Genomic DNA, 13584 nt, shown 5'->3' on the forward strand with positions numbered 1-13584 from the left:
ATAAAATATAGTATCTTTCTTCCTACTGATACTATATGATTGTATCATCATGTAATCTTAACAAGTAATTAGAAAAGGAATTAATTTCCGGCAGCTCAATAATTTTAGCACATGCATGCACAAACGTATGTAAATTAAGCCCCTGGGCTGTCTCTTTGTTTATTTTGGTTTGGTGGGTTTTAGTCCAGCATAGTCTGAAAAAATGAGAAGGGGGAGAGATAACAAAAAGGATTGTGGCTTCTAAATTGCAGAAGCAAAGTACTGTCTTTAGGGGGAGAGGAGTATTAGAAGCCAGCTGTTGTGATTTCAAAGAGAACACAAAAGGAATGTACTCTCATCTATGGCACTCAAGACTATCTGACAACAGGACTTCCAAAAGAGTATTTTCAAAAAGTGGTAGCTGCTCTACTGTTTGAGGCACTCTGTTTTTTGCATTAATGAGACTTGGGACAGATTAAAAAAGTCAAGATGCTTAAGGTGACCTGTACTGATAAATTATCTTAAGCAGTGCAGGGAATGTTTACTCCCTCACAAAAGCTGTTTTACTACAATAATACCCAATGTTAATTAGGACTGTGTTGAACTCTGTCTTCTTTGACGAACATCTGCAGCACTTGAAGAAAAAATAAACTGTCAAAGTAGGACTGGTTGGATGGATGAGCAAATTACACAACTAACCATTTTGACAAGGTGACATTTATAAATTATGAGGTAAAGTCCTTTTCAATGTTATGGGGGACTTTCGTCTTTTCTTAGGCACAAAACTAAAAAAAGAATTACAACTGGTCTTGAAATACATACATCGACTTGGATGCTAAGTGCTATGGTAAACTATTTCTGAACAGTATAAAATAATTAACAGTGTGAATACCCTAATACAATGAGAGAAAATATGAATTGAAGCATAATTATAACCTGAAGGAGAAAACAACAGTATTTTAGGTCTTGGTCAGCCTTCAACTTCAGAGACATACAAAACGAGTGTATCAAGGAAGAAAAAACCGTCATAAAAATAGCAGGATTTATGAAAATAATTTTACAATTTGGATTTTGTTAGTTTCATATTTGCTGAAGTCCTCTGAAGAAAATTTTCTTCATACCTTGCCTTCAGAAAATTTACACAATTATACCTATGTATATTTAGAGAAGCGAAACTAATTTAACAATTTTGTAGGCTGGGATTCTGTTGATTCATTAAAACTAAATTATTTCACATCCATCTACTCTCTGCTCTTCTTTATTATAGTTCTACATGTGGAACACATTTGGTTACATTAACATAGTCTGCTTTAACATAGGCTGGGGTATTTTTAAAGATTCAATAGTTCAAGGTAAGTGGCTAGAAAACAAAACACCTTAAAAACAATCAACCAAAACGACCAACCCCAAAAACTCAAGCAAGAATCAATAAAACACAACCAACCAAAAAAACCCCACAAGAAACCTCAAACAAAAAAACAGAATCAAGTACATGTACAACTGTAAGTCTTTCAAAGAACCCTTAGAAAAGATCCTAAGACCCGGCTTAGGTTAAGCAGCTGCTCTTTAAAGTTTTCAAGTGTCACAGAGAAAAGGAATAGCCACCTTCGCAGACATAAAACGCTGAACTATTCATCTTAAACAACAATTCCAATGAACAGGCAATATTTATGGAGCACCCAGAAGAATGAGAAGCACCCTACATAAATGCACACAGGTCACTGTAGTCATAAACTCACACGATGCAAAGGGACCCAAGACACCAACGCTGCACTTGGGCCTGGTGCACACACAAAACACTCGGACACCTTGTGCAGGTGTCTGAATTTTACAAATGCTTCCTGCACAGCACATTTGGTATGCTTCTTCTTTAACAAGAACTGATAAAAACACTGAGATTGTCAAGACACACTAGGAGCCTTGGTAGCATCCAAATCTCAAAAGTCTTTTAAATAAAGCCATCAAATGTTCCAGAGCACTCTAAAGTCTGGCATCAAGGACTGAAAGGCTGAAGTCTACATCAGCTCATCTCAGCAGCCCTACAATAGACATCAGTTTTGTGAAAAACAGGCAATCTGTAAATGTTAAGGAAAACTGGGCAACTGGTTCATATTCATGAAATACAAAGGAACTTCACTGTTTAGTCGGAGCAGTAAAAGAGCCAGTATCACTTTCAAACAACAGAACAGTCTGGATTAAAGCCTCCCTGTCATCTGACTCGGGATGATTCCATTTCAATGTCAAGTCAAGCTGAAGTGTAATACAGGTTAATAAGGAATCTATTTTCAGATATGCAGACTAGGACTGGTCATTTCAAACACAGCTTGCAATATGTCAGTTTAGAAAATGCAACAAAATCTCAACATGCCTTAAAGATTAAAAAAATTAAATTCAAATCTCAATTATGCTGCATTAAATTTTTCTCATTCAAGAACTGTTTTTAAGTCCTTCAATTAACAATCCAGTACCATTCTATTGCCATATTTATATAATCATGAAGTCTCAAAATACTCACAGCTTTGAAATCAGTATTTAAACCATAGATAAACTAGTCACTACCCTACTTAGGAAACATTTAAATACACATTTAACACCATATGTCTGATGAAGGCACTAGGCAAATGATTACCTTATATAACGTTTCTGATCATGCAACGTTGACGGAGTTTCAAGCAGCTTATCCAACAAAAGTTCTCGTAAAGCTTCAATTCTGGTTTCAACTTCAGCGTAATCTAGGAATAGGGAGCAGGAACAAATCCAATCTGTCCTTAAGCAGTGTCATGAACTGAAAATTGCATTATTTTCCTAGGCTATCAGATACTTCTGGAGTTAATATGGAAATCAATATAAATAATTTCATAACAAATCACATCTGAACATATTATGCATGACAGTTTTACAAAACCAGAGAATTAGACTTTCAAGTCTTTTCAACAATATGTGAGAAAGATACACAAAGTCACATTTTAATTGCTGTAATATTTTTTATGTCCAGTAATACCAAGCCTAAATAAATAAATAAAATTGGCTATGATTCCACATTTTGTAGTATATACCTCACTCAGAACACTTGCCAGATATATTGCTTAGAGTAATTGGCTCCTATAAATCCATAATTTGTATGGATGAAAATCTGTATTAAAACTACATAAAGCTCTTTGTTGTTCTATGTGCTTTTTAACCTTTAAGCTAAAAAACCCCTAAACCATTAAATAACAGAACCCATGTCTTACATTTTTTGAACACTTGAACCTCTGTCTTTCCGAAGAGGGACTTGGCTTTTTCGTAGTCATTAATAACCACATCATAATCGCCCTTAAAAACAAAACCAAGCATTTACATTTGTCAGGAAAAAGACTAATGTCAAAAGGCTACTTTCAGCAAACAGAAAATTATTTTTAAAGTATTATACCTTCTGGATATTTCTTTCAATGTTTAAGGGAAGATTGAAAAGAAATTTAAAGCGCTGAAGAACATTCAGCGCGTTTCTCGTTGAATCAGCTTTGTCCTTGCGACCCAGCACTTCTTGAAATAAAGTATCTGCTGTGTTACTGGCTCCTATTTCAAAAAAGGGTGACAGTAAGAAAAAGTAGGGTAAGTAATCAGTTGAAATCACAAACAGATTTTCTTAATTTTAATGAGTTATTCAAGGTGTTTTAGAGCAAATGAGTAATTATTGCTGATTTTCATACTTTTTTGTTCAACTGTGTTAACATTTTACAACTGCTGAAATTCTATTTCAAAGTGAACCACTTAGCATTTTAATGTGGTAAGACCCCTGTGCGATTAAAAACAATCACTCTTTCCTATTTCAAATGCTTAGCTTTGCTGCAGATATTTTATAGTTTGCTTTGGCTCCAGATGTACATTTTACAACCAAATTAGGCATCTCAGGATATAGAAAAAGTCATAGAAAGCTTTACTTTTAAAATAAGTATAATTACATTTTGGTAATTAATGTCAGAGCTTCTGAAGTTATCACTGGGTTTTGCAAACAAACATTTTTTCATGCTTTCAAGTCAAGTCTTAAAAATTATTAACAATATTTGAGCCACTTAAAAGTACCGATGGTCAAGACAAAGACAATGGCATGAGTAAAAAAGTCTAACTAGCTGGTCCTGTAACAGAATGAATACAAATTGTCTTCACATTGCATTAAAACTCTTACTGGCTTCATCACACACAGGATGAAGTCTTAGTCAACAATTTCATGTATTAAAGTCTCTATACTATCTACGAATACTCTTCAATAAATACATTAAATATCACCCTAAAAACTTTTCTATCCAAACTAAAAAGCCTTCTATTTTCTAATAAAGATTGTTTCCTAACACAGAATAATAAAATTTCATTTACAGTAGAGAAGACTTACACTGCATATGAATATTTGCATTTTTCAACTTATGACTTACTTTTAATTAACCAAAACAAAACAAAAAAAAAAAGGGGGGGGGAACCGCTTTAGCCTTTTTGATCATTGTGTGTAGAAGTTTCTACATTATCTGGTCTAGTGACTATACTTTAAGCAAAGATGAAAAAAATTACATCAGTCTCGCTGGGTGGCTTGCATGCCATTTTCTCTAGTCAACACTGTGGGTGGCCTGCTCATGTTAAAAGTAGTCTTTGTAAAATAATTGTTATATCTAAATAATGTTTAAACTTTGTTGAAATTTTGAAGCCTTGATGTAAAAAAAGTTTTGTCAGGACATCTATTTCCACCACATACTATTCAGCATAGAATACTTCAATCCATTAAGGAGAAATGCACAATGAAAACAGTTAGCCTGCACATTTAAATACAGATCACTGTTAAAAGTATGATTTTTCTCAAGGTTATAAGAAATGATTGTTTCGTAAATCCTTCTAGTAAATAACATTTTGTTTGTTTGAATTCATATGTTTCTTGTCCATTCTTTTTACAGCCCAGAAGCAATGTGCTGTACCTGGGAATTGAAGTTATATTTGCAAAGTTGGGGTTTTTTTTGTTTTTGTTTTGCTTTTTTTAAATTTAATGCAAACCTTTTTTAAAAGGCAATTGACAACTGCAGGAAGATCACAGAGATTTCTATTTTCATCTCTTTACGAAATCCTCAATTCAGGTAAATGATTCTACTTTTTTTAAAGGGTACTTTTTCTGTTTTATAAGAAATTGAAATATATCAAGTTATTTATTATTGTATTGATGAAATTCAGTACTTCATGCAAAACAGGTCTATCTTTTTAGAATTACAATATTTTAACATTTCTTCCCTCCTCATCCCTCCAAATCCTTTCTACAATAACAATCTTTATCTCTTGATTACTGATGGATAAAGTTTCAGTTCTTATATTGGCTAATTATGTTTTCAAAATGGATGATTCATCTACAGTGCATTAATTTTTTTACTTCAAAATAAATCTCTAGTTATTTAACAGTTGTCTGTCTTAGAGCCTGACAAAAACCCTACATAAAGGAATTTGATTTACCTCCTTTAATATACAATTCTTCATTAAATTAATTATAAGGCACTGTATGTTTTTAATAAAATAAATTTAACAGCTCATTTAGGAACTAAATCGAGCAAAAATTCCAAACATCTATAATTTCAGCTAAAACACCAAACTGTTCTTTTACTATCCCATGCCATTGCAATTCAAGAATTTGGAACCCTCTTAACATTCATTCGCATGCTGTGGAAAACATGCTCATTTTTAAGAGTTTGTAACCAAGCTCACACAACAGCAGTTATCTCTCAAAACATGCACCTACAGTCCATAAAATGCACCATACAACTAAAGAATTAAAGTCATCTTTGAAAGCAGTCCCTGCTACTCATGGATTATGGAAGCTTTTCAATGGTCAGGCAAGAAACAAAGCTTTGATCCTAAAGTACTTTGCATAATATTATTTACTCTTTTTAAATCCTTGTATTCCTACTTCCCTGCCTCCCACCCATCATGACTTGCAAAGCATCGTGAGGAAAAGCAGCCAATTCTTTTCATAGCAGAGCTGAACTCCAAACCACTCTGAAGTGTCTGGCACAAGTTCCTCTACCATTCCAGCTTGAAAAAGACAGTTTGCATTGTCTACATACAGAGTTCAACCACCATTTATCAAACAAAACAGTAATTACACATTATAGGTAAATTTGTCTTATATTAATGTCTATAGGAAAATTTCATACACCTAAATTTTTGCTTTTTTATTTAAAATCTGTCATGTGATTTAGTACAAGGGAAAGTGCACTTCAAGGAATCTGTGCTTGGAGCATGACATGGCCTAAATACAGAGCACTGAGGATTGCACTGGAAAATTTCAATAAATACTTCTTTTTCTCCTACCTAGATGTACCAAATATTCTGCACACAGACACATGCTGCAATCTTTATACAGAGGTGTGAGGCTTTATGTGGTGTTTTTTTAGTGATTTTAAATTTTTTTTGCAGTTTGGTTTTTTTTCACTTCAGGCATCAAGATGAGGGAATAACAATGTTCAAACTACACCTATTGTGAGCATCAAGGAATCCTGACTGAAAAGGGCTAGAGCTGTTCACAAAACCCCCTGCTTTCTTTGTGCTCCCCACACAAACACACATACAGTCACTGCTTTCTTCATACAAGAGAAGAAAAACAGTGAACTTCCATGTCACTTTCTTGATTTCATAAAACACAGTCAGACTTTCCAACACTGAGTCAGCTATCTGCATGTCATTCCTGCTTATTGATACAGCACTAAGGGAAACATCCCTTCCTCTGTGAAAAAAATCACAATGAAACAAAGTAAAATTATCTTGGCAGAAGTCCCAGAATTAAAAAAAAAGGAACTTTTTTGATCTGAAGAAACACATACCAAACTGCAGCAAATTCAAGCCATCTCTCTCAATGCAACCTTACAGCTAATACAAAGAAAGAGAAAACAAAGTACTGACAGCTTTTCATGGTTTCTAAAAAAATGCTCATGCCAAATAGTCTAAATGCCAGCACATTAGGTGACAAATATCCTGTCAATAGGCCTTGTTACTGCAAATATCTTATAACTGGGTTTTTTCTGCCTTTACTTGAACATCTCACAATCCTGGTATTTAGCTCAACTCATCCTTCTACACTTCCGTCTATCCATGTAGTTCCTCTGTTTTTCTCATCCACTCAAAATCGTGAGCCAACCAAAATTAATATAAAGTAAACACTTTAGAACATCTTTATTTTGATATTTATTTGCTTTGTTATCACAAACACCACCAAAAATCGCGGCAACCACTTCTACTTATTTCAAAAGATGCATTATCACACCTTGGAACCACTATCACCAAACAGGGCAGGGATGAGAGACTGTTTTCTACTTTCTACAATATTCCTAGGAAAATATTAAAGCCTGTTAGAAAGTCCAAAGTCCATAAATAGTTGCTGCTGGAAGGACAAAACTTACTGTTCAGTACATTCTCCAGTTTTTGCGTCATGGATCCTTCTACTTTTTCCGTTCCATCCGCTTCCAGTTTTTGATGGATTGCTAGAATAAAGAGTCTAGTTAAAATGCAGAACATTTTAATAGGTGGGAACACATTACATCAAAGTGACACTTTTAAACATTTTTAAATTTAAAAATAAAGTGTTATTTTTCTTTTTAGGCACACAAAAATACAAACATGCTTCATGGCAGCAGAGCCTAGTGGAAGACAGGGCTCAGAGCCAGACATAGCAGAATTTTAACCATTACTTTAACACAGACTTCCTGTATCTTCTTGAACAAGACAGTAATGCTTAAGGAAATTAATCCACAAACACACAGATGGAATAATCTATTAGTTATTATAATCTAAATTAGCCATCTTGTAGAGATATTAATTAAAAATTGTATTTTGCAAAGTGCCATTTAAACATATAATACTTCTGCTTTGTAAGTCACTGATGTCACAATAAAGAAACGACCAATAATGTAAGGGTACAAAGGGAGTCACTGGGAATCTGGATGATCCCAAAATCAAGTGCTAGAACACTCCCCCATCACTTCTTTTAATCTATAAAAAGGCACTCCAAAAATACAATTCAAGAGTTTCTTTAAGCATTAACCGTTATCACAATGTTTCTGGGTAATTTTGCTCAAAACAACAGGAAAACAGAGGGGAGGTTTATTTTTTCTAAATTATGGTTTCTTTTTTTTTTTAGGATGCTATTTTTCTCCTGTCCTCAAATGCCAAAATCCTGAACTCTTATTTCTGTGTGGTATTACTAATGGAGCTGGAAATGCACAGTGCCAGCACTAATTTATTATTTTACTATAGTTTAATATCTTTCGCAGGTAGGGGAAGACTTACCAGCACAGCCTAATGACACTATCTTACACTGAAAATATGAGCAGTGAATGTAGTGTAGGTAGTCCTTTTTTCTACTTCCCCTCTATCATACAGCCCTCCTTCCCTCTTCTACTGTTCAGCATAACCAGCACAAATCAGTATTTCTCTCTTTTAAACCATTATTCCTGTATAAATGTAGCACATATAAAATATGATTTCCCTTTCAAGTTTTTAATCTGATAACGTGTAAAATCTGCTCTATCAAATAGCCATCAACTCCTATTTTTTTAGATATATTTGAGGCTTTAAAAAACCTCCTACTGCTTTCTGCTGGTTCTCAGTAGAATGGAGTGAAGCTAAGCTACCCTTGAAAACAGCAATACCTAGGGCTTTGAAAAAAGCAAGTAATGATATATTTTAGTTCAAAACACAGACACAGTTCTGAAAGCAGCCTCTCAATTGTTCCAGTTTATCTTGCTCCAGTTTGTATGGCAGAGCAACCTGAGCTCCTCAGCTGGATTCTTTTAAGGTGAAACAACATTAGAAGAAGCACTCCAAGGCTACTTCTGATGTGCTGAAAGAGATACCTGGAATGCAATCCACTGGTTGAAATTCAAACTGAATTCAGTCTGAAATATTGCCATAAACTGCACATACCATGCATACAGAGATGCCATTGCAAACTGGTTTCCCCTCCAGTGCCATCCCTATTTGCCCATGCCATGTAAATGTAAGCTAACAAGCCAACATGGACAGGAACCCTGGGGCCTCAGTCCTAATGCAAGGAATGAGGGAGGGTGGCTGTTCTGAAACAGGATGGCACTTTATAGTCTCCAGTCTCTTACAAAGGAGGAGTTTTTGTGGCGTTCACATTCTCTGAAAAAATTCCTTTGCCCAGAGTTTTTCTTCTGGGAAGCTGAAAGGCAGCAAGAGAGGAAAGGAAAACAATTCTTATCTCATTTGCTTCTCCAGTGTTAGGCTCATCTAGAATGTGTTTGGAGATTGTTTACCCACATGTGATTGCTTGATTGGACTCCAGTGTGAGTTCTTTTGACTCCTTGGCTGATTAGGGCCAAGCTGTGTCAGGACTCAGAAAAGAGTCACGAGTTCTCATTATTATCTTTTTAGCATTCAGTAAGTATCCCTTCTGTATTCTTTAGTATAGTATAGTATAGTATTCTTTAATATAATATAGTATAAGAAAGTAATAAATTAGCCTTCTGAGAACATGGAGTCAGATGCATCATCTTCTCCCCTCATCAGTGGACCTGAATCTACAATAAATTTCCAATGGGGGGAGATAGAGGAGACAGGCGAGTAATGTCAGTGTGTAATTAAAACAAAAAAAAGGAAAAAAGAAGGAAAATTACATTATTCACAAACATACAAATTTGACCCTTTAATCCCTTAATCCTAGACAAAGAATTACAAGAAGTCTTGTTTTCATGAAAATACAAGAGCAATTCTATTTTTATTCTTAAAGTCATCAGAAGGCAAAAAAATGTAATTAGGACACCATATTTCATAAGACAATCAACCCTTAAATGAAATTAACTAAAACTGACAGATTCTTGCACATTTTAAGGACAGAGATCTATCTTAAAAGATGGTGTGTTGTTAGCTGTTGCACATATTTTGTGTACAATGGGGACAGCACTTACCAACACGAACACTTCTACAATTTTATAACAAAAGCATTAGTGGCTCTACTGACATGATTCCAATTCTATATATCATTTTCAGTCAGAGGCAGCCAATTATTGTAGTGCAATTAACTTCACATACTGAAAAGCAAGTTCAGCAGAACAGCAACCACAACGTAAACAGACATTTTAAAGCCAAATGTTGCAAGTACTATTGGGATCACATCAATCTGTAATGATTTTAATTTACATATTTTGAAGTAATTCTATGAAACATACTTTTGAAAGATACTTTAAAAATAGATGTGGATAAAAATCTAAGTTACATACTGCCTCAGAGGTTTTTAAAATTAAGCAGTTTGGAACCATTAATTACATATCATTAACTGCTGACCAATGCAATATTATGCAGCTTCTGAAGGGGGCACACTTAAGCATTTCCAAAAGTGAACTGTAATATCGAAACCTCTATCAAAGCATACATACTGGCAACAAAAGGTAAAACATGATGAGGACTTCTTTCCTGTACATAAGTTTTGGAAGAGCACTATCTACTATGTTAGAACCTCCAAAAAGAAGCTTCCTTAAAATGTAGCTTCTTACTATGAAGGCAGCTTATTTAGAAATTATGATGATATTAAAATTAAAATATCGCGATCTTTAACCAGTTGCTGAAAGTTAAAATACATCTTCCCAAAGCAATTCTCTTTCTCATCTTGTTCAGAAAAGAACATACAATAGCAATATACTATTCTCTCCTCTTCCTTTTAGAAGGCAGAAAGTAATTTCTTTTCACATTGGTAGCTATTGTGCATAGCAACCTGGAAAACAGTATTCAAGAATCTCAGTTCGAAAATTTTGATGTTGGAAACCCAGGAAGAATGGTTCTATTAAATCAATTCAAAATGCACTTTCAGACAGAGAAAAGTATGTCAGTGGGGAAAAAAAAAATAAACCAAAGTGTTGAGTTTCAGAAACGTGGAAAGCACTGCAGAGTACAGATAAAGGCATATTAAGCATATGTAACTAGGAGTGTAAAAAAAAGGCATTTTTGAATCATTGTCTGAAATAAGGTATTTTAGGACCTTCTGTAAAGTCTAAACCTACTTACATTACTCTGTGTTCACACAATAAATTTTTTATATTTCCTTCTACATTTTTAAGCTACTTTGTTTACTGTAGTTATTTTTACACATTATATTCCGATTTACCAATAGAGAGCACATTCATTGTGTTCCAAGGCTGAGTTACAAAGGAAAAAAAGTCTTAAGTTTCCACAGTGAAAAATACTTTCTAATAAAGTCTGAACTTACTCCATCTGCATCAAATGATTTTGAAAGTGCATGTTCCTTCCATGGAGACCAGACAAAAAGTCATTGATTTAGAAGCTGAGACAAGTGAAACTATATGCAGTCATGAAAAGTATCTGTAGACCTCATCTTTGAAAAGAATCTAGAGATACTCAAGTTATTTTTTTCTCTTAAAGCACTAAATCCATCTAATAGTGGGATGATACTGTTTGGGACAACCCCTGTTCTCCTGTACCCAAAGTGCTTCTTTTTGCTGGATCTCACGATCACACAGCTGCAGGGCAGCTGCAGGGAGATAATTTGGTACAAAACTAACTCACTAAGGAAGAAATGTTGCTTTACTCATCACTGAGCTTGCCTCAGTTGCAGCACTGCAGTATAAGGAAAGGTGCATATGGCCAAGGGAAGGTGGAAAGACATCCTATTCTTTCCACACTACCAGTACTTAAGATTACCTTCAAATGCAATTTCTTACTCTCAACTCGTCACTGGCTGCAGTAAGAAGACTAAGGAGAAAATTTTAGGCCTTTGAAGGCTTGAAGTAAAGTATAGATGGGATTTTTCTTGAACTGCCAGTTACCCTGAATTTACCTGTTACAAACTATACAAGTCAGAAAAGCAGTTGGAAACCTAGCAGAATCTGTTCCTTATTTTTAGAAGCTTTACTGTAAGAAGCATACAATAAGTAAAAATGAGGAAAGGCTACATGTGGATGCTTCAACTAAAGTCAGATAATTAACTGTATTTTGTATCATCTTTGCCAGTAAGTGTTCACATTTCCCAGCTAAGTCAGAATATTTAAAGGCTTGCAAATTTCACAGCTGCAGGCAGATACTGATTAATAATAGTGAAGAAACTAAGTTCAAAACTCGCAACCTCTAACTGCAACTAAATACACCAGAACACATGCAAAGTTTAATCTGGCAATATAAGGCAATATACAGGCTTTGTATTAAAATAAACTGCAATTAATTAATTGCTACTTGTGTTGAAAACAATCTTATTTAATCTCAGAAAGGCTATAGGGTTTTTTGTTAGATTTATGGTAACCATGAATCTAGTAAATTAAACCTTACTTGCCAGGATCATGCAGTTTTTGATTTGCAAATTTCATACTTGATTTCCTCATTAGATATTTTTAAAATGTATTTTGAGATAGGCACCAGGCGTGGCATTCTCAAAAGTTCCTCAGCCTCTCAGCTCAAAGCAACACAGATGAACATGTTCTACCATTTTCTGATTAAAGGATGGCTAGAAATGCATTTGGCATATCTGAAAATCTTACTCATTTTCATAGAATCACGGTTAAAGAAAACAGTACTTGAAATAAATCACATCCTTTTAGTCAGATGCAGAAATCAGGAGGGGAAAAATACAATAAGTGCAAGGCCGACTCAGAGAAGTATTTAAGAAGATCTGATGTGGTAACTAAGAACCTGGCACCAAAGAACAGTAATGGAGGAATGAAGAATACACCAGAACACAGCCAAGATTCATGCCTAATGCATGAATAAAAATGCCTTTTGTTTCCTTTATTGAAAGATTAAAAATTTTTTGCAATTTTAGCAAAATATAAGGTCATTGATGAGGAGAGCATCCCTAGGTAAGGTAAAAATTGCTCTGAATGGATTGAACAGGACTGCAGGGCTTCATATAAAGAGGAAAGCAATAAAGACAGCATGCCATGAAAAGAGCTCCTAATACATCTTAAAAATAAAAAAAGAAGTAGTAGTTTTTTCCTTTGGCCACTGGTTAATAGTGCTAAGTCTAGCTTGGTTTGGTCATTCCTGCAGTGCCCCTTGAGAATTCTAGATATTTTTGTATTGGCATAGCAAACTCAGCTTTGTTTTGGTTAACATTATTAATCTCAGTAAAAATGACAAACTATTGAACTAAATGCAGTTCTGTCTTAAGTTGCCTTTTTGCATTTTGTTTCTCTAGCATTTACTTCTTCAAGCTTGTTTACCCAACACAGCAAAAAAATTGAAGAAAATGGACAGAATTAACATGATATTTTAAGATAATTGAAGGGAGGCTTTATTGATATATAATCACCAAAAATTTTAGTCTAAAAACATTTTGAGACCAGACAACTTGTTCTCAGATGGACTTACATTAAAGAAAGTCTGATATCTCTGGGCAAATATCTTGGAAATAGACAGGAAAATGTGGCTTATTATTCTGCCTAAAAATTCCAGGATTGGATCCAGGCCTTTGCCAGAACACTTCAGAATTAAACAGTACAGAAAATGCTATTCTCTCTTTACTGGTGCTAACTTTCTGCATCTGTGAAAGGTAAAAATAGTGAAAATAAAAGCTGCTTTTCAATGTTGCATTTAAAAGGTGGTATGGAAATCAAAATGGAATAATGTAGCATGAAA

General features: G+C 34.5%; 1 protein-coding gene across 1 annotated transcript in view; it reads right to left on the reverse strand.

Moving 5' to 3' along the window:
* The window catches only part of EXOC2 (exocyst complex component 2), a 127652-nt gene that overhangs the window by 72980 nt on the left and 41088 nt on the right, over positions 1 to 13584 (reverse strand). Inside the window, exons 7-10 of the mRNA XM_038161872.1 lie at positions 7386 to 7466; positions 3392 to 3537; positions 3213 to 3294; positions 2609 to 2711 (exon numbers count right to left, since the gene is read on the reverse strand). Coding sequence (XP_038017800.1) covers positions 2609 to 2711; positions 3213 to 3294; positions 3392 to 3537; positions 7386 to 7466 — 412 coding nt within the window. The remainder of the gene's footprint in view (positions 1 to 2608; positions 2712 to 3212; positions 3295 to 3391; positions 3538 to 7385; positions 7467 to 13584) is intronic.

The sequence above is a fragment of the Motacilla alba genome, chromosome 2, assembly GCF_015832195.1.
Source record: "Motacilla alba alba isolate MOTALB_02 chromosome 2, Motacilla_alba_V1.0_pri, whole genome shotgun sequence".
NCBI lineage: Eukaryota > Metazoa > Chordata > Aves > Passeriformes > Motacillidae > Motacilla > Motacilla alba.